Genomic DNA, 22,214 nt, shown 5'->3' with positions numbered 1-22,214 from the left:
TTTTCTGGGGTTGGAACAAAGTAATGTGGATTTGCTCCTTACAGTTCTTCTTAGCCTAAGGATCCTTGAAATATTTGTAAGAAACAAATGATTTTAAAGCTTTTTTTTTACAAGACACAAGCAGAAAGAAGTTGCTTGTACCAGTGACATATATTTTCATTCAAATTTGAGTCATCATCACTTTCATAAAGAAAAAATGGGAAAGGATAAATTGATAAACATTGGAATATTTGTCACAAAACCACCTTTGTGGACATTTTATGGACTGTATAAATAGGCAAATTCCAGGCATTCATCATTTGCCGAGCTATCATATGCAAGACTGTACTGAAATTTAGAGCAAATGGCAAGAGCACCTGATACCCTTCCTTCTCTTAAATAGAGATAGGTTTTAGGAATTGTTCTGAAATGTAGTATTATCTGATCAGCGTACACACATTGGGAGACTTTGGGGTATACATATGTTGAATGCAGTTCAGAAAAGACAGCAGCTCAGCAGTGCCTCTGCTGGCCCATTTGTGTTACTGTATACAGTATGAAGGTGGGGTGAGAAAACCATTCACAGAGAGACATAAGCTTCCCTGACATTTTTAACTTTTTCCGGGCTCTGGGATCAGCTTAGAAACCGATATGGGTGAACCAAAATCCATCCTGCACTACAAAATTTTTCCAACAATGTTTCCACCATGCATGCTTTCTATCAACAGAACAAGCAAACACAATGTCTGTTTCTCTCTCTTTCTCTCTCTCTCTCTCACACACACACACACACACACATGCAATGGTTAACCCTGCATGTCAGAAATCATATGGGTCAAGCAAATGCCCATCATCTTAAAATGACTTTGGCTAGACTCCAGAACTGCCCAAAAGGGAACAAGGTTTTAGACCACCTATCTAAAATGTCAGAATTGATATTCCTCTCCACCTTTGAGGGTGTCATCTGACCTTCTTCTAACTCTTTCTCCCCTCTCCATCTGTACCAAGGTCAACGGTGTGACACCTTTCAAGTTTAATAGAATAAAAATGCACAGACAGCTGTAGAGGAAAGCCAAAAGTCAAGGTAAGAAATAAAGAGAACCCAGTGATTTCCAAAATAGACACGATCCACCTTATTTCCACCTGGCTGATATGGCTAGTTTGCATACCCAATTTTTGAGAATGGGATTTTTTTGGTTTCTCTCCTCCCCCCCCCCCATACACACACACACACACACACACACAGCACCACCAAGCACACATCCACAGCTGGCATTTTGTCTCTGCCACACTCAGGGTCTGTCTAGGAAACACTGCACCAAATGCAAGAGCAGGGCAACCAAGAGGCCAAAATAAAAGCAAGCCAGGTCTGATGATGCAGAAGGAAAGAAGCACAAGAATTTCTGACAGGGAGATGCATGTTATGGCAACAGACTTTTTTTTAAAAAATTGGCTGAATTTCCAACGTTCAAATGAGGGAGTTTCTCTGCCTCTCCAGCCAAGCCTACAACCATTTACCAAGCTCAACCAGTAGTTTGGAAAGGGGGGGGGAGAGAATTAGGAAAAAAGATATTATACAGTAATCTTTATGTGGCTACTTCAAGGAGAAAGATAACGGAAGGCGCTAGGCAGCACCCCAAGGAAGGCTGAGTAGTAAGCAGTAGTGGCAGATAAAACAACACAGGGAGAACCGACCATATCAGACACATTCACTTTCTACTGAAGGCAGGGGTGGAGGGAAGCCCATTTACTCCGCATTAAGTGCAGCGAGCAGCCGGTTTGAAGGTCTTTCCCCTCCCCTCCACGTCGCTCCAACCGAAGGGCGAAGGCACAAGAGGGGCACTGGTGGACGAGGAAGACTGCGCATCTCACAAGCAGAAGTTGTGAGGAGAACAAGCGGCAAAGGGCAGCGAGCCAAGCTCAAAGGTCTTTTTTTTTTTTTGTCTCCTTCTCCCCGGTTCACCCCATCCAAACCGGAGCCCGAGGGAACGAAGCCGCCTCATCTCTTAAGAAAAAGCCGGTTTCTTCCCTGCCCGGGAGGAGAGGATCGGGGGTCTGGCTGCGGGAGGAGACAGATTGGGTCCAAGAAGGGGGGGGATTTTGCAACGCATTCTCTCTCGTCCCTGCCTTTGGATCCCAAACTGCCTGCACCCACCCACCGTACACAGCCCGCCGGCCACAAATGACTCCGGAGCACACATGCAAAAGCCAAGCGAGAGGCTCATCCACCGAGTGGGGTAAAAGAGAGAGAAAGAGAGAGGCGGGACTCGGGGCGACATCTGCGGGGTTCCTTGGCGCCCTCGCCCGCCCTCCTTGCCTTTCCCTGCCCCCAGCCTCTTTTCCCACCCTCCATCCCACGCTTCGATTGCCACTCACCGGGGAAACACACCACGTAATGGAGCACGGAGATGGTGATTTTCAAGAAAAAGATCCAGCAACACGGTTGTAGTAGCCTCCGCATGTCCAAAACCGCACATCGGAGAAAAAAAAAAAATTAAAGCAAGAGGGGGGGAGAGAGAGCTCTCTTGAAACGGATTTTAAAAACAAAAAAGGCGAGGATTCCACAGACGCACACGCATTCCCCCTCTTAAGAAAAAAAAAAAAGGCAACACACACACACACAAAAATCCCACACAAAACTTGTGGAGGGGCGACCAAACTTGTACACTTCCCTCCCTCCCCCCCCTTCGGCTGGAAACAAAAGGAGAACAATTCTTGGTTATTTTTCTTTTGACGGCCGCCCCCCGTTCCCAGCTCCGCGCCGTTCCCGTCCTTCTCGCACTCCCGAAGCGCAATAACGCAGCGGGCCCCCTCGCTTCGCTTTTCCGTTCCGGAGTTGCACGGTTGGGATCGCCGCCTGGATGCAAAGACGCAGAGTCCCAGAGTTTGAGCAGAGAAGCAGCGCCGCTCAAGGGCCTCGGAAGCCAAGCGAACCGCTGCGGGGGGAAAACTCGGGCGCCCCGGAGCTCACAACTTCGCTCCAAGCCGCCAAAAGCCCGGCAGCGGCGGCGGCGGCGGCGACGGGGATCGCTGGAGAAAGAGCGCCTCGGCCAGGCTCGGACTCTTCATGCGGGCAGCCTCTCGGCAGGCCAAAGGCAAAAAGGCATTCCTGCGAACCGGCAGTTCAGAGCGCGGCAGAAGCGGGAGGATTTCGTCCCCTTCCCAAACGATGGGGAGCTCGGAGCAAAAAAAGGAAGGAGCTGCGGAGAGTCGGGCTGGCCGGAGCTGCTTTCAATCCATCCCGCTGCTGGAAGTTGAGGCTCCGGCGAAAGCTGGCGAGGCAGAGTCAGGCAGGAGCTGCTGCTGCTGGAACCTTTCCATTCTTCCATACAGGAAGTAACATGTGAGCCTGGATCCTGGCTGAGACTTTAAAGCGGAGAGGGAGCGGGAGCGGAAGGGAGAGAGAGAGAGAGAGAGAGAGAGAAAAGGAGAGGCGAGGAGGCGGGGGCGCGCCGGGGGAGGAGGAGGAGGAGGGCTTTGCGCGCACTCGAGGCTCTTAAAGGGGCAGCGCAGACGCGCCTCTCGCATCCAGCGGTGCCGGAAAAACGGGGTGCCGCCTAGTTTCCAGCCCGTTCCAGGCGTCTCTTCGCTTGCGTTGGGCTTCCCATGCTCTCGTCGTCCCACAGCCCTTGGGTGGTTGCGCTTCACATGGCTAAACACACACACACACACACACACACACATATATATATATATATACACACACACACACACACACATTCGCTCCGCGTGCATACGACGTCCACCCCAGCGAGTAGAGAGCACGTGCAGACTCTTCCCCCTCGGCTTTTACAAGGCGTCAGAGGCTCTGCGTGTCCGCTACATGCGCTCCCCACTGCTTGCCGGAGGAGCCACTGACGGCGACCGGCCATCAGCAGTTCAACCTCGGCCGGAAGGAGCGGTTTCATTTTACACGTGCAACACCCTGCGCTATTGATACAAAAAAAAAATAAATAAAAAGTATCTCTGGCGCGGCTACCCCGTCTCCGAAGGTGCAAAAAACGCTTTCCCCGAATGCGAGCGCGCGCACCTGCCTCGCTTCTCGTGTAAAACAATGATAGTAAAAACATATTAAAAGCAATTAAAAAAAAATAGTAAAAACAATTTTTTTAAAAAAGCCACCGCATAACGTTTTAACGCAAGCACGTTGACTCCCTCGCCAGTGCACAAGACCGTTGTTTTGCTCGCAACTCTTAATTTAAAAGCTCTTCGCACGTTACAGGCATTTCTCTCACACCCTTTTTTTTTTCCACAGCCTTTTCCCTCTTTCCAGGGACACACATTCCCTTCCCCGCTCCCCCCCACCCCTCACTTTTCTCCCGCGCATGCGCACCCGGGCTCTGGCTAAGCGGATTCGCTCCCTTGCCATTCACCGCTCGCCTTTGCCAACTAACGGACAGGATCCCGAGTCCACGCCGAGCGCGCCTGGACCCGCTTTCCACTGCGCGTGCGCCTTCTCTCTCTGTCCGGAAAATCTGCACATCCATTCCCGGGTTTTTTTTTGTTTTTTTTTTGCTTTTGCAAAAGTAGGCGGGCTGCTTTTTTTTTCCTTCAATTTTCTGACAGCAGGGGGGCTTAAAGTAATATAGATTTACCATCGGGGCGCCTCTAATCGGGAAAATGCCATAGCTCTCATCTCTCTATGCCTTTGGGTTGTTTTTTTTTTTATAACTACGGTCCGATCATGCATCCTAAAATACTGGAAGTACCTTCTCAGTCGCTCTTCTGCTTTTTTTTTTCCCCCCTGAGGTTGTTGCTTCTTGATCTTTGTTAGGCGCCGGTTGGTTGTTTTGGTTTTTTTTTAGACGATCTCAGCATTTGCGATCCGGGGAGAGACGGAGAGGTTAAAAGGACCTTCTAGCTGTGATCAGACTGAAGCAGAGCTCAGAAGCTAGGCTGATCCTGAGGGAGATAAGAGGGAGCGATTTCCTTTTTAGCCCGGCGTTTAAATAAAAAGCAATCCGGGAGAAGCGTTCTGGGGGGAAATCCCTTATCTGTAATGAGTTTTGTCCCTTCCTTTAGACTGCGAGATTTTATCGACTTTTAGTTATAAGTAGCACCGTATTTTCCCTTTATGTCTCTCCTAACTGCTGTCTGAGAGCTGGGTTTTTTTTTTTTTCCTGATGAAAAGTGTAATTGAGTCAAGATAATTTGGCATTGGTAATACTTTTTTTTTTAAAACACTCTTTATCTAAATTGTATCTGTTTGAAGGTACTTGTACTAGTCTATCCCCTTTGGTATATGCTTGTCCGTGTTCTATTTCATTTTGAAAAACATTAAGAAAAAAAAAACCATGGGAACCTAACTTACCATAAAGTTAGTAAAATCAAGGGGGGAGAAGGATGGATATATTTGGGTGGGGTTGGAGGGGACATGGAGAAGGATTTTTTTTTTTCCAGGAATGTGAATGGATGTCATTCAGAAGATGGTCTCTTGTGCTGCCAAAGTCCGAGAGACAAATTTGTTAAAAAGTCAGAGAGAGAAAAAGATCCAGACAGTTCAATCAGGGTCTGGCAGCCATTCTGTCAATGATGTTTTGATTTTGATCTTTCAACAAAGCAGAGGGCTGGGCTTGATCACCTAAAATACCTCCTTCCGTTTGATGTATCTAGATATGCTTGGATTAAATGAAGCCTCACTGATATCGGTGAGGCCGCTTTATGGCTAAACCTGAATCCAATCCATTCTTTGTAACTGTTTGTCTTTAATTGATTATATGTTCGCGGGCGGTGAGAGAGAGAGATAAAATAGCTGTAGGTAAATAATGTAATTGCTGTAATTGGGTGCATCAAGATGCAAAATTAGGAGTATTTTATATCGTTAATACACAAGCACATAATAGATACAAACTCAAGGTAAACCGTTCCAAACTCGATTGTAGAAAATACGACTTCAGTAACAGAGTGGTCAATGCCTGGAATGCACTCTATAATTTCTTCCCCAAACCCCCAAAACTTTAACCTTAAACAGTCTATTGTTCACCTCACCCCATTCCTAAGAGGCCTGTAAGGGGCGTGCATAAGTGCACCTGTGTGCCTACCGTCCCTGTCCTAATATTCCTTTTTACTCTTACTCTTTTCATGTATTCAAATTATGTTTATACTTTTTACCTGTAATCTTATATATGCTTGACAAATAAACTTATGATTATGATTATTTTGAAAACTTGCCTCTTTTTTTTACTTGTATTGAGATAATACATCTTTCTCAAAAAAAAAAAAAAGGATTCCATATATATTCTAAGTATAGTGTTTAAATAGGGGTGGCATGCATGGGTGGTATTCACTTACCTTCGCTACCAGTTCGCAAATGTGAGTATGTGCCACCTCCGCGTATGCACAGAGCGTCAAAAACGGAACATGATGTCCGGGCGGGTGGGTGGAGCATCCCAGTTCGCCCAAACTGGATAGAACCGGCTGAATACCACCACTGGTGGCATGGTGGTTCAGCAGTTAAGACGCTGGGGTTGTTGGCTGGAAAGCCAGCAGACCAGGTTTGAAACCCAAACACCATGCGATGGGGTGAGCTCCTGTCCTTGCCCCAGCTTCTGCCAATCTAGCAGTTCGAAAGCATGCAAATGCGAGTAGATAAAGAGGTACCACTTTGGTGGGAAGGTAACAGAACTCCATGATGTCATGCTGGCTACGTTATGGCAGGAATGTCTTCGGACAGTGCTGGCTCAATGGCCTTGAAACAGATGAGCACCTCCTTCTATAGTCGGCAATAACTAGCCGAGTAAAATCTGCAAGGACTCCTTTACTTTTGTACTATTTGGATAACCAGAGCTCCCTATCCCAACAGTGTAAAATCATAAATAATTATGAAGTTGGGTATTTTCGTGCAGTTTTGCCCAAGATCTTATACTCAGTAACTTGGAAGTACGCCTTCTTATGCTAAGTTAAATTTATTGCTACAGACCTATGGATGAAGAAATAAATCCAACTGAACCCTCAAGCCTTTTACTTTTGATTAAATTATTGAGATTTAAGTTCAATTATTAAATGTTTAAAAGTACATAATTTAAAAAATCAATTAGGAATGCATACATTACTATATTGCTATTAATACCTTTGAGATAACCAACAATATAAGATCCAGGAAGTCCCGATGCACAGTCAAAATTGAGCCAGAGTGTCTGTTGCTAAGTGAGACATTGGTTAAGTGAGGTTTGCCCTATTTTACAACGTTTCTCGCCACAGTTGCTAAGTGAATCACTGCAATTATTAAGGAAATCTGGCTTTCCCAATGACTGCTTGACAGAAGGCTGCAAAAAATGATGACATGATCCTGGGAAACTAACCATCATAAAGATGAGTCATTTGCCAAGCATCTGAATTCTGATCATGTCACCATGGCGATATTGCAGCGGTCATAAGTGTGAAAAATGCTCATAAAGTCAGGTTGTTTTTGTGCTGTTGTAATGTTCAATGGTCACTAAATGAACTGTTGTAAGTCACTACCAGTATATGCAGGCTTTCGTCAAAATGTTGAAAGGTTTCTGCCATCACAACTCATGTTTCATCTCTTTTGGATGTGCCTGAAATATCATAACCTGCATCAAAGGAGAGCAGAGTTTGCATCCTAATGATACAACATTGCTTTTATCATTTGGCCCCCTCTGCCAAGAACTTGCCAAGAACCATACAGAGCTACTATTATCATTATGTAGATTTTTCTGTCAACACTTCTTCCAAGGAATTCCAAGTGATGAATAAACCTCATGACTCATCATCTTCCTGATGTCTTAAATGGAGAGAAAGCATGGCACAATATGCTAAATCATGGTTCATAAACCATACAAACGGTGATACGATATTTGGGTTGACTTAAAGTGCTGTGTGAATTCATCCATTTTTATTTTTGTAAATCCTGGTTTATGAGTTTTTCATATTGGACACATCCAGCCAACCATAGTTTGATCAATAAACCATGGTCTCTTGTGTTGCATAATCTCAGGCAATGACGGATAAAACAACATCTAGCAAGTGTCATAGCTGAGCGGGAACTTGGATCTGGGTTTCAATACACAAATAAGATGAATAAATTTTCACTCTGCTTTGCTTGTGCACATACACTACTATATACTATGGTAAATAAGTGCAAGAAAGGAATGGACAAACATTTATCCATGGCCTAAGGATTCCCATCTTGGACAGGAGGTTGGACTAGAAGACCTTCAAGATCCCTTCCAGCCCTATGATTCCATGATAGATGTAATGAGCAAAAGAAACTACAAGTGTAATATGAAAGAAAGATAAAAGAAACACAGACAAATCTACTTTACACCCAAACTATTAACTATACGTCCCCATATGGAATATTCATGACAAAACTTCAATGCAAATTCTATTACACACACACACACACACACACACACACACACACACACACACACTGCAGTGTAATCATAGAAAGTGGAGTTTGTCATTTTGCCATTTTCATGATTAGGAACAGATGTCTATGACCACACACACACTTCTTCAGCAACCAATCCATATTGCACTCAACTTAACATTTGCATGACTCTTAATGTTCCCAACTCACTTCCTTGTTAAAAAGAGATCAGAAACTCGCTGTCATACACAGTTATTTTCACTTTATTTTGCAAAGGTTCGTTTTGCTCAATGGACCACCTACATTCCACTATATTTCTGTTAACATTTGCACATTTTCAACTTTCTTCATTCATTTCCCCATCTTTAATAAACATTCCCAGGTTTGATCTATGTCAGCTACTACCAGGATATGTTTTGGAGAAAATATATCCTCTCGCTGGCATTGCCCCACCTAAGATCAGGAGAGAAGTAGCAGCAGATGCCGAGAGAACTAAGCAAGAGAAAAACACTTGGCATCCTCTGAACGTACATATACCCCAAGCCCGCCAACTCAGATCTACGAACATACACAAGAACAAAATCAAATTTAAAGATGGAGGAAGGAGACCACTGAGCAAGTAGAGTATGAACAACGTGGTGTGTGAATTGGGAGAGACACAGAGCCTGGCTCATTTGGTGGTATGTCGGCTACTACCAGAAACGTACCAATAATGACTTATTTTTGGCCAAGAATGTGGATTCATTCTGGAAGTTTAAAAGTTGACCTAGACACAGAAGAAGAATAAACATTCCCCCAAGAAACAGGTAATCTATTTGCTCTAGATTTTTTGCCGTTTTTACATAATATGGAATTGCAAACTTCAAGACTTTTTAATCTGTCAAACACAATTCCTTTGCTCTTTGATATATTAATTTTCAGAGCCTTATTCCTTGTTGCATCTTATAATCTGATATTCATTGGAAATCATTCTGTTCTCAGCCAGCTACGCAGCATTGTCTGCATACAGTAGTAGAAGTACACTTAGACCTAACATACTTCTAATATCAGAAATATTCTTTAAATATTTCTCCATAAATACATTAGATGTAAAAGGGAACATAACACATTGCCATTTCTGCCAAATCTGCAAATCTACAGTCAGTTTCTTTACTCATATTAATATAGTTCTCAGAAACCTGCTGAAAAGATAAATTTAGTCTGCACACCTGCTGCCCAATGAAAAATTGTGCATCAATTCTTAAGGCTTTCTTATTGTTACTTTTCATGTCCTTTCAGTCAGAATTCTATAAAACATCTTCCAACTCACGCTTAACAAACTACCAAAAGAAGAGAATATATGTAGCTCAGGGTTGAACTATGGAGTCTTTGATACTCTGAGCTTAGTTGTTTGCTTGCAGATATTTCATTATCCATCTTGGTAATATCCAGTCCAGAGTTCCAAGATCCAGGTCAGGGTTGTCAGCTAGTCCAAAGTTCAGAATTTCATGTGGAGAATCCACACAAATGTCATGCAAGAGCCAGTTGATTGGGCAATTGTTTCCAGAATGGGTCAGGGTTGCAGCAGCCACCTGTTTTTAATCAAGTGATTTACTCCTTTGCTTGGCAAGGAGTCTCATAGAATGTCTTTGCTCTGTTTTTCGCTCCATTCACTTGGATGCAGAGGCTGGGAAGCCTTACATCCTCATCTGACTGTTCCAAAGGTTCAGATGTTTTCTGTATTTGATCAGCCTCAGGTGATTCTTGGCTTTGTATCTCCTGAGGCTGATATCCTGAGGTTCTGCTGGAGCCTCTTCTTCAATATCAGAGTCATTGTCTGAGTCCTAAGCGACGACACATACACAGCATGTCCGGGTTTTTTTTTTCAACGTTCTCCTATAGAGCAACAAACTGCAATAATGCCAAAATTATGGGAAAGGATGATTTAATCCAGCAAATTCTGAATTAGGTACCTGGGTCAAGACATCACATTCATATCAACGTTTACCTCTTCTTGCACACTCACAGATTCCCACATTCTCATGCTATTTATTACTTTACATCAAATTTTCCTGGGCACCAACATTTATTGCATTCAGCTATTTATTTTGTTATATATTTCTTTTTATATCTATTACCTGCCTGAAGGCAATATACCGGGGTTGAAATCCAACAGGTTCTGACAGGTTCTGGAGAACCGGTAGCAGAAATTTTGAGTAGTTTGGAGAACCAGCAAATACCACCTCAGGCTGGCCCGAGGTGGAGATTTTGCAATATCCTTCCCCCAGGAGTGGGGAGGGAATGGGGATTTTGCAGTATCCTTCCCCTGGAGTGGGGAGGGAATGGGGATTTTGCAGTATCCTTCCCCTGCCATGCCCACTAAGTCATGCCCACAGAACTGGTAGTAAAAATATTTGGATTTCACCACTGCAATATACCAAGCACTCCTTCCATTTTCCTCTATAACATCCTGTGAGATAAGTAGGACTAGGAGGTGGTGACTTGTCAAAAGCCAACCAGTAAGCTTGCAAGACTAAAACTAGACTTAAACTTGGATCTTCCTGGTCCTAGTCTAATGCCTTAATCACGATCACCAGTGGTTTTCCATTTCCCATTCTCTATATTACTATTATTCCATGCAAAACACTCTTTCCTAAATGTTCTTATGGTTGCCAAACCAGTCTTCCTATTTAGCCCTTTTCACTCATTTTCAGAACAATGTATTATTTCCATCAAGAACACTCTTTTATGCCTCTTACTACTAACAGTTCCTTGTTTTTTTTTAACTATACCCATTGTATCTATTTTTTTTCCCATGTATACATTATGCAGTATATTTTTTCTCATTATTTTTGGCATCAATTATTTCCCTATATGCATTTTTTTCATCCACAGCTTCTTTCACTTCACTTTCACTTCTACCAGGCATTCTTTTTCATACTTCCCTTTAGTGTAGCTCCACACATTTTGGCATCTGTTAATCCACATCCTCTTCCTTGCCTATATTTTTTTATTGATTCTATTGAGAAATAAATGTGTCTTAAACTTTTTCCATGCACAAGTCCTATTTCTTTTCTTAGTCTCATTGTTCTATTTTAATTCTTGTTTTTTACCTTTTTTTCCCCACTCTTGACAGGCAACGCAGTGGCTCAGCAGTTAAGACATTGGCTGGAAAGCTGGCAGTCCAGGTTTGAGAGCCGAATGCTGTGTGATGGAGTGAGCTCCTGTTCTCACCCCAGCTCCTGCCAACCTAGCAGTTCGAAAGCATTGGAAATGTGAGTAGATAAATAGGTACCACTTTGGTGGAAAGCACTCCATGACATCATCCTGGCCACATGACCACAGAAATGTCTTCAAATAGCACTGGCTCAATGGCCTTGAAATGGAGATGAGCACTGCCCCCCTATAGACAGCAACAACTAGCAGAGTAAAATCTGCAGGGACTTCTTTTACCCCTTTACCTTCCCACTCTGGACATTAGGTGTGTCTCATATTTTGAAATATTGATCGCTCTTCAATCCTCACTAATTTTCTCGTTCACCATAAGCAATTGAATTATTCAAGCCTGTTGACAATTTCCTCTTCTATGTGCATGTACGAATAGAAATTTGCTTAAATTACATTTCTAAAGAAAACATGCCTTTTTCTAAGCAGATGCTCACTAGTCATCATTTTCATTCTGAATAGATCTCTGAATGGCCTAGTCGTGTTTCCACCCGTCTATTTATGTGACATAATTGAATATTTTTCTTCACTGGTTCCCCATTCATTAAGATTGTTGCACAGTTTTTCTAATTTTCCTACCATTAGTTTATATGTACTGATTTTCCTAAGCAGACAGAGGATGTCATGGCTCCTCCTCCTTATAACTTTCAATGTGAGTTCTCCCTTATCTTCTCTATCCATTCTGTGCCCTCTCTGCAACTCCTGAGGGACGGCTGACTGGTTATGCTGCCCATCAGTCACATTACTCCAGAGAAACCTTCTTTGACACTGACTTATCCAGGGAGGGGCAAGTAAGTGACAACATCTGTTTTTCAGTAGCCTATGGTGACAAGGAAGACTACGTTCCCTTCAAAATGAACGATTCAGAAACAATTTAAATCTTTGTTCTACATAGCAAGGTCAGAAACCCAGAAGCTGAAAACATTAAGAAAAGAAAAAAGAGTGAACAAACACCTATTGACCAAGTTGATCTCAGAGCGTACCAAACTAAGGATTAGATGTTCTCTCTACCCCAGACACGGTGGCTCAGTGGCTAAGACGCTGAGCTTGTCGATCAGAAAGGTCGGCAGTTCGGTGGTTTGAATCCCTAGTGCTGCATAACGGGGTGAGCTCCCATTACTTACCCCAGCTTCTGCCAACCGAGCAGTTCAAAAGCACATAAAAAATGCAAGTAGAAAAATAGGGACTACCTTTGGTGGGAAGGTAACAGCGTTCCGTGTGCCTCTGGTGTTTAGTCATGCCGCCCCATGACCAGGGGTGGGTTCTAAATTATTTTACTACCGATTCTGTGGGCGTGGCTTATTTTGTGGGTGTGGCTTGGAGGTCATGTGACTAGGTGGCGTGGCTAGCTGGTCAGAGTCATTTCTTGAAGGTCCTCGTACTTACGACCAGTCCTCGCACTTACAACCCGACCCATTTGTTTGCTTTTAACACTGATCAGCTGTAGGACGGCCCTTTGAAGCCGTTTAAACAGTTTTTTTCCCTCTAGTCATCAGCTGGGACTCAGGAGGCAGCAATAGATTGGGGGTGGACCAAATAAAAGGTAAGAATAACGTGGGTGGGTGGGGGGGGCTGGGAGGGCAGGGGGGGGAGAACCGGTTCGGTGACGTCATATCGTCACCGCTACCGGCTCGGCCGAACTGGACCGAACCGGGAGGAACCCACCACTGCCCATGACCACAGAGACGTCTTCAGACAGCACTGGCTCTTCGGCTTTGAAACTGAGATGAGCACCGCCCCCTAGAGTCAGGAATGACTAGCACATATGTGCGAGGGGAACCTTTACCTTTATCTACCCCAGAACTGCACACACATAAGATTTCAGTCCAAGAAATAAAACAAAATCTATATCACAACTAGCTTCTCCGATTCCTCCGCTGAAAGCTCAAAAATCCACTCGAGAGAGGAAAGCCACCCTTCTGATTGGTGTCTCAGCATTTTATTTTCCAGGCTTTGGTTCTTTTCATCCATTTACCTGCAAGCCAATTTTCCTTTAATCTTTGCAGCATCAAGATACTCAATCTTGAAATGGAATTTTCCCACATTCACGACAATTATATATGTACACCGACATGCATGCATTCATTTCAAGCAAAAAAAGATAACGTATCTTTTGAGTTGAATATTTTTCGATGACTTTGTGAACACATCCATGTAATTTGGCAACAACAATATAGAGGCGGCTTACACTTGCCCATCTCTAGATTTATGTGTTTCTTTTTTTAACTATCTGGTCTAGCCAAATCTCCTAATTCTCAAGTTGTTTTCCCATCCAGTGTTAATCAAATCTAATTTAAGAGGCGGAGGTTGCAGTACAGATAACAACAGCTCTTAGTATTGGTATTGCTTGTTTTGTTTTTCTCACCTGTCAGAGGACAGTTTTCCACAAACTTTTTCAAAAACACAAAAATGATGGAAGGAGTAAAATTAATGCAGCACTGTGTGCTATTTTGCCTTGGAAAACAACACTAAAGTCGTGAGGTATGAGTGGAGGTAAACACGATTAAACTGCTGGCTGTTTCTTTTCCAGTATCTCAATGCCTAAGGTGCATTTCCCATTAAGAAAAAGTAGGTAACAAATTATTCCTTTAAGACTTCAAATAGTGGAAGCTGCATAAAGGCCATGTTCTAAGGCTAGCGGCTTTGAAGCTTTGCACCTGGGATGATCTGCTCTTGCTGAGGTGTGCCAATTCACTCTCCCGTGATTAAAATAATAGTTTTCCACGGTTTATCGAGATGAGGGGCTGAAAAATGAAAAGATGACATAATGACATCTCGCTTGATGAGCAGGTTGCAAACGTTGCACTATATTATAACCCAGGAAGTAAGTATAGTGGAGAACATCAAAGGGGGGGGGGGAAGTCAACTCAGCATTTTTCTAGGTTGCTTTCATGCAAGAGGGGAGAGCATGCGATTACTTCTTTAAAAACTTTTAAAAACAGATGTGTGCATCTGAGTGTATGTAGAAATGTACATGTGTATAAGGCCAGCTCTACCAACAAGTGCACTTGACTTCTGGGCATGGAATAAACAAGGCAAATTCATATAATCGGACAAAAGGATAGAAATCTAAAACTGATGTTTGTCATATGTAGGAATCGGTCAAAAATATTTGTAGATCAGGGTTGAAATGAGGGGCCCTTGATGCTCTCTGAGCTTGATTGTTTTCTTGCAGATGTTTCATTACCCTTGAAGTCTACATAGAAACTCAACTGGTGCAAAAAATGCAGCAACACTCATCTGATGAGTCATAGCTATTTGGTAGTATAAAATTGTAGGCGGTACAGTGGCTTCCAAAGGATGGTAATATTAACCTCTGAAATACTATATGGTATTTCAGGGGTGAAATGCTACTGGTTAGAGCCGGTTCGCTGGAACCGGTAGTAAAAAAATGCTAAAAGAAATTTTTAAAAAGTTTGGATGATCGCGTGGCACAGCTGATTGTCGCACAGCTGATCATCGGAACTTTTTTTTTCTTTTTAAGCATTTTTTTTTATTACCGGTTCGCCAGAACCAATGGTAAAAAAATGCTTAAAAAGTAAAAAAAAAAAAAGTTCCGATGATCAGCTGTGTGACAAACAGCTGTGCTGCGCGATTTATATTTGCTAGAAAGCAGGAAATCCTGCTTTCTAGCGAATCTAAATCGCGCGGCACAGCTGTTTTCTCCCCCTCACTGTTCTATTTACCTTTGCAGACTCAGAAAAGGCTTCTTAGCGCCTGTGGTGCACATGTGTGCGAAGGAAACTGGTAGCAGACTTCAGAGCATTTCACCCCTGCTTTGGAGCCAGAGTATCTTTGAGATTCTGTATTCATTCTGGCTGCCCCGTCGTTCTATGATGGAAAGAATCCTACAGTCCATGTAGCAGGTAGGAACCAAGCAACAATGTGCCTCCTTAATATTTTGGGAAGATGAAAACACAAAATAGAGGTAGCCATATTACACAGATGGTCACCATTGATTTTGAAAGGAAGTTTGGAAAAGATTCATTGTGTTAATTATAGTGGGTTTTTGTAAGTTTATACTATGACTATCATCTGATTTCTAATTCAAAAGGGCAGGAAATTTTGAGCAGTCATGGTCCGAAAGAGTTCGATGGGCCACATAAAATCAGATCGCACAGAGGTTGCCTACAGTATAGTATGCCTCCATTCACATAACAGATAATCATGATTAACTCACCAAAATGGTTGTGTTCACAAAAACCAACTATAACTTAATAGTGTACAATGGCCTAGCTCCTGAACCTTAATAAGACATGTTTGTTGACCCAGCCTCTAGCCATAGTTTAGAGCAGGGGTGAAATCCAGCAGGTTCTGACAGGTTCTGGAGAACTGGTAGTGGAAATTTTGAGCAGTTCGGAGAACCGGCAAATACCACCTCTGGCTGGCCGCAGAATGGGGTGGGAATGAAGATTTTGCAATATCCTTCCCCCAGGAGTGGCGTGGGAATGGGGATTTTGCAGTATCCTTCCCCTACCACGCCCATCAAGGCACGCCCACCAAGCCACTCCCACAGAACCGATAGTAAAAAAATTTGGATTTCACCACTTGGTTTAGGGTTTTAGAGGTGCAGTGGCTTGGTGGCTTAATACATGCCGGAGAAGGTCTATACTCTGGCAGTTTAAGCCTTACTCCCTCATGATGGAGTGAGCACCTGTACTTTGCCTCAACTCTTGCCAATCTAGCAATTCGAAAGCATGTAAATGCAAGTACAATGAATCAATGGAACAGCTTCCCTCCCGGGGTTTTGGGTGCTTTCATCACTGGAGGTTTTCCAGAAAGGATTGGGCAACCAGCTGTCTGGGGTAATATAAAGGTCTCCTGCCATGGGCAAGGAGTTGGACTAGAAAACCTCCAGGGTCCCTTTCAGCCCTATGATTCTCTAAGTAGATAAATAGGTACCACTTCGGTAGGAAAATAACAGCGCTCCGTGTTTCATAGCACATTCTGCCCTGCGGTAGGATGTCATGCTAGTCCACATGACCATGGAAACATCTTCAGACAGCTCTGGCTTAATAGGTTAGAAATGCATTGGTTGCCGGTTGCCCTCCGAGTGAGATTCAAGGTGCTGGTGTTAACCTATAAAGCCCTTCATGGCTTAGGCCCAGGTTATTTGTCGGACCACCTGCAACCAACGTCAACTTCCCATCGCCCGGTGTGCTCTCACAGAGAGGGCCTACTCAGGGTGCCGTCGGCTAGACAATGTCGGCTGGCGACTCCCAGGGGTAGAGCCTTCTCTGTGAGCGCCCCCACCCTTTGGAATCAACTTCCCTTGGGGCTCCGGTTGGCCCCTGACCTTCGCACCTTCCGCCGTGAATTGAAAACCTGGCTATTTATGTCCCCCGGCCTGGACTGATGAGGTAGTATATTTTAAATTTTTTTAAAAAAACTTCCTTGACTTTTATGTATATTCGTTGTTTTTAACAGTCGCTTGGTCGACTGTCGTTGTGAGCCGCCCTGAGTCCTTGGAGATAGGATGGCATACAAATTTTATTAAATAAATAAATAAATAAATAAATAAATAAATAAATAAATAAATAAATAAATAAATAAATGGAGATAACCACCATCCCTAAAGTCGACTACGGCAAGGGGAGTAAATTCTGCAGGGACTCCTTTACCCTTTTACCTTTTAGTTTGTGGTTTACTGTATTGTGCCTGTTTATTTGTTCCTTATGCCATCTGTCTGGTAAACTCGCAAAATTCGTTTCTCTCACCATGTACATATATACACACCCAAACTAGACTGTGTTGTTTCTCCGTGCCATATAATATATGTGGGTATATGCATATTTATTTATTTATTTATTTATTTATTTATTTATTTAATTAATTAATTAATTTGTCATGTTTATGTAGTGTATATTGGAGGTGGAGACCCTTTGAGAGCTGTATGCAATGGAATTTCATTTTGCTGTATGCCGATTAGTGTACATTCAAAGTGACAATAACGTTATTCTAAGTCTATTAAAGGAATAAGAGTCCACTCTTCTTTTACATTTAACTAGCCTCCTGAAAAGTTAATTTCCGCCTTGAGTCTTCGGAGAAAGGCGGCATAGAAATTGAACAAATGAATGAATAAATAAATACATAAATTCTGAAGCCATGTTCTTTTTTTTTAAGCACATTTTCTAGAGGAACTTTGGTGCTTTTTTTTTTAATGCCAGCAAAGCATGCTCTTAGCCTATAAATTGCCATCTCTTTTTCAAATTCAGTGGAACACCTAGTAATTTACAGCAAAAAAAAAAAAAAAATATGCAGCTAGATTCGCAGCAAATACTGTCTTGGGAACCCTTCCTTCATGGGTCTCCACTGTGCCTATCTGATGGGAAGATACTATCCTTATCAAAATGCCTGGACTGTCAACAGCTTCTAACGGATTGGTAGATTGACCTACATTTGCTACTATATGTGTAAAATGGGAGGTGTTTTTTTTTTTTGCTTTTTAAGCCAATGAAAAACTGCCCATGTAGAAGATAAATTTATTCTCCCCACCCTTACCTACAAAGATACTTGCAAAATTGAAACTAAAGCAGCTCTCTTTTCGAAAGAGCTCTTATTTTAAAGCTAGTCTAAAAGAACTGACAACTGGGAGAGAGAATGGATGCACATCAGGATTTTGAGCAAATGAACTAGTTTAGCAGCATGACAGATGAATGGAAGGGATGTAGGAAAGCTCTTGGAAGAGATAGTTGATGAAAGTCTTGAAAAATGAGAGGGAAAGAATGCTTTAGACAAGAATTCGATGACAAAAAAAACCCTCCATTTAGTGCAAAGTGGAGGAAGTCATAAAGTTAGGGCAACTTCAGTCCTCCTACGGTGGAACTAAGCCATTTCTTTCCATTAGTAGCAGTAAAAACTGATCACAAAATGATATTGTAAAAGGAATTGTGACGGCCACTGTGTTTATTGTTCTGAAGTGGTTTCAAGAGCCATCCTTAGGAAAAAGAAACCCCATCTCTATAAATAATAATAATGCAAGGAAAATGAAGAAGCTAAAGTGCTCTGGGACTTAAAAATTCAAACAGATGAGCCCTTGCCATAACACCCCAGACTTAACTATCAATAAGAAAAGCAAAAAAGTCTGGATAGTGAACATGGCCATATCTGGAGACAGTAGAGTAGATCAGAAAGAACTGGAGAAAAATCACAAAACCTGCAAATAGAAGTAAAACAATAGTGGCAGAAGAAAGCAAAAATAGTATCAATTGTGATAGGATCTTTGGGTGCAGTCTCAAAACATCACACCAACACACTTGAACACCGTCAACATTGACAAAAAAACATCATGCTGCAAAGAAGAGGGAGTCAAGCTATTCTCCAAAGCACCTGAAGGAAGGGCAAGAAGCAATAGGTGGAAACTAATCAAGGAGAGAAACAACTTAGAACTAAGGAGAAATTTCCTGACAGTTAGAACAATTAATCAGTGGAACAACTTGCCTTCAAAAGTTGTGGGCACTACAACAGTGGAGCTTTTAAAGAAAAGATTGAACAACCATTTGTCTAAAATGGAATAAGGTTTCCTGCTTGAGCAGAGGGTCAGACAAGAAGAACTCCAAGATCCCTTCCAACTCTGTTATTCTGTTATCTCTGATTTCGACTGAGTCCTTATTGGACCATAGATCATTCCAACAAGTTGTGAATGCTTCAATACTGGAAGTTTTTAAGAGATTGGATAACCATTTGTCTGAGATGATATAGGGCAGTGATGGCTAACCTTTTTGCCATTGCGTGCCAAAAGCGGGGGGGGGAGTGTGGGGGGGTCGATCGCGCATGTGCCCACATCCATAATTCAATGTGCCCCGCCCCCCATGCATGCATGACCCCCCCACGCTCCCCCTGCTTTTGGCACACGATGGCACAGTGGGCCCACTAGGCCTGTTTTTTGTCCTCCCCAGGCTCCAGAGGTTTTCTAGGAGCCTAGGGAGGGCGAAAACAGGCTTCCCCACCCTCCCGGAGGCCAGAAATGGCCCGTTTCCTGATTTCTGGTGGGCCCGAAATGCCCGAAAATCAGCTGGCTGGTGTACGCATACATGCTGGAGCTGAGCTAGGGCAACGCTCGCGTGCCCATAGATATGGCTCTGGGTGCCACTTGTGGCACGCATGACATAGGTTCACCATCACGGATATAGGGTTTCCTGCCTAAGTAGGAGATTGGAATAGAAGACCTCCATCTCTGTTATTCTATAATCAGTCAATTGCAAAAGGCAGCTTTACTTGGAACAGCTTACATTCTGTTACAATACCTTTAATACCATCAAACAACAATATCAATAGGACCTTGAGAAGAACTCATTGGGTGGATAAAAAATGGCAAATCTAATTTAAATATCTGGATGACTCTGTAACCAGCCGTAATAATAATACTGTTTTAAAGATAATAAATATTATATCAATTCAAAAGCTCCCTTGCAAAATAAATCTTTCTTGATATCTTAGCTTCAAAAGTCTTTGTAATTGAAAAGATCATTTTTATGATTTACATTTTAAAAAAAAAAAATTAGACCAGATTGTTGACTGAATAAAAAACAAGCAAAAGAACACAGCATCTATACATATTTTTATGTTTCTAACCTTAAAAGGGGATAAATGATATTAAAGCAGCCTGCCTTTAATTTCAATGGTCACAAGTAGAACAAAAAATGGAGCAAAAATGAAAAGCAAATGTTATGGTCTCTTGGATCAAATATAAAATATGTTAGTAGATCAAATGAATTCATGTTTGCAACGTGTTTGTTTTGAGGTGGTGGAACTGTTGCGCTCACTTTCAGCTCTGCCTATTGGCAAATCTGATCCAAAGAGATGCAGATTTACTAAAGAACTTCAAAGGATTATAAATATTCTAGAAGGCAAAGCATACTGAGAAAATAATGCCTTAAGAACTGAATGGTTAATGTCAATTGAACAGGAATATACTGTACGCTTGTTACTACAAACAGTTGGTTAAGAAGTTTTAAGTTTGAAACACAAAAGGAAGATTGGGTTTAAACATTAGAGAAAAATGTTCTGACAGTAAGATAAGTTACTTCTGCAGCAGGCTAAGTGGCTTAAGGATATCACAGAATCTCCTCTTTTAGCAGTTTTCAAGGAAGAAGTTAAAAGGCGTTGTGGGTGGGGGAGATATCTTGTCTCATGAGAAAAAGGATGGATTAGATTTAGTACCAAGGCAAAGCTCTATACTTTAGCAGATCCTGCCCTAAATGATCTCTGAAGTCATTTCCAATGCTGATTCTGGGAACTCTTCAAACAGATCTGGACGAATGATGGGGAGGATGTTCATCAAAAGCCCAGGAAATGTTATCTCGCTTCCGTATTCCTTTATTGTCCTTGAAGATGCCAAAGAAGAAGAAGAAGTTATCCATATGACCCCATTCTAAGTTTACTTAAACTTTTTTTTCCTATACAAACTTATTTATTTATTTTTATTTTATTATTCATATTTCTATGCCGCCTACTCTCCAAGGACTCTGGGCGGCTTACACCAAAGACAGTATACTAAATAGCATATTGCCCCCAACAATCTGGGTCCTCATTTTACCCACCTTGGAAGGATGGAAGGCTGAGTCAACCTTGACCGGTGAGATTTGATCTGCTGATCTGCTGAACTAGCAGTCAGCTGAAGTAGCTGCAGTACTGCACTCTAACCACTGCGCCACCTCGGCTCACATTCTTGGGACAAGAATGAGCATTTGTCAAACTCTTGGACGGTAATTTCTTTTCCCAGGCATAAATCATACAGAGACCTCTTAACAGGATTCATTGAAGTGAAAGCAATGGGGGTACAAAAAAAAAATAAGCAAATAAACTGTTTCCCTTAGAACTGATTGGTCATCTCAGACCATTTGAATGGAGCCTTTTGTGATTTTTTCTGGAATAGCTTTAGTGTGAATTGGGAAGGAGACGACTCTTTTTACTGATAACAGTTGATTCTGGAGGGGTCTATTTTCTGAATCCTTATCCACTTGAGAACTAACCCTTACAGTTGTTGTTGTTGTTACAAATAGCAAAGAAGATTTTGGAATAATAGGGCTTTGGTCTAATCCAGAGGGCTGATTGATCTGATTTAAGCCTGAACCCCAAAGAAGGATGCTACAGTATCCTAAAGAAAATCTATCTTCAATAAAAGAGAATATATGTAGCTGTGGGTTGAATTCTGGAATCTCTGGGGCTCTCTGAACTTGGTTGTTTGCTTACAGACATTTCATTGCCCTACTAGGTAACATCCTCAGTGATGTCTGTCTTTTTCAGGATTGTAGTGCAGTACATGATGACAAGTAAGAATATAAGATTCCTTGTGAAAAAAAAAAAGATTCCTTGTATTCCATTCATTTTCTGGCAGATTTGAGCAATACTTAGATTTTGCTCTGAGACTTGTGCTCCTGCCTATTCCAACCTTTGACCTGAAACCTCCTGTTTAAAGTGGCTAAAGATTCATGGCCATGTGCCAATAATAGGCTTTTGAATACGCCACCTGTCCAACGTTTTTTTTCTCTGTTCTCCTTGGTACAGTATTCTTACCTGGTTGAAATAGCAAACAGTAACGTGTGCATGGAAGATGATTTATCAATTCTTTTGCTATGAGCAAAATTTCTCCTTGGCGAAAATTTTCTTCTGCAATTATGGGGGATGAACTTGTTTAATGGGATTCATTTATTTATTTTAATTTTATTTATTTCGTCAAGCATGTGTATTTGCT

The 22,214-nt window shown here is 42.2% G+C and overlaps 1 protein-coding gene across 2 annotated transcripts in view; it reads right to left on the bottom strand.

The window, feature by feature from the left end:
- PTPRG (protein tyrosine phosphatase receptor type G) overlaps positions 1-2,440 on the bottom strand; it is a 759,142-nt gene extending 756,702 nt beyond the window's left edge. For both annotated transcript variants that reach the window (XM_070936839.1, XM_070936840.1), the window contains exon 1: positions 2,356-2,440. In XM_070936839.1, the coding sequence (XP_070792940.1) occupies positions 2,356-2,440 (85 nt within the window). The remainder of the gene's footprint in view (positions 1-2,355) is intronic.
- Between the last annotated feature and the right edge of the window lie 19,774 nt (positions 2,441-22,214).

This window comes from Pituophis catenifer, unplaced genomic scaffold (assembly GCF_029215685.1).
Source record: "Pituophis catenifer annectens isolate HBS135680 unplaced genomic scaffold, rPitCat1.0.hap2 SCAF_2, whole genome shotgun sequence".
Classification (NCBI taxonomy): domain Eukaryota; kingdom Metazoa; phylum Chordata; class Lepidosauria; order Squamata; family Colubridae; genus Pituophis; species Pituophis catenifer.
The sequence above is the reverse complement of the archived record's forward strand: the minus strand, read 5'-3'. Positions and strand labels throughout refer to the sequence as shown.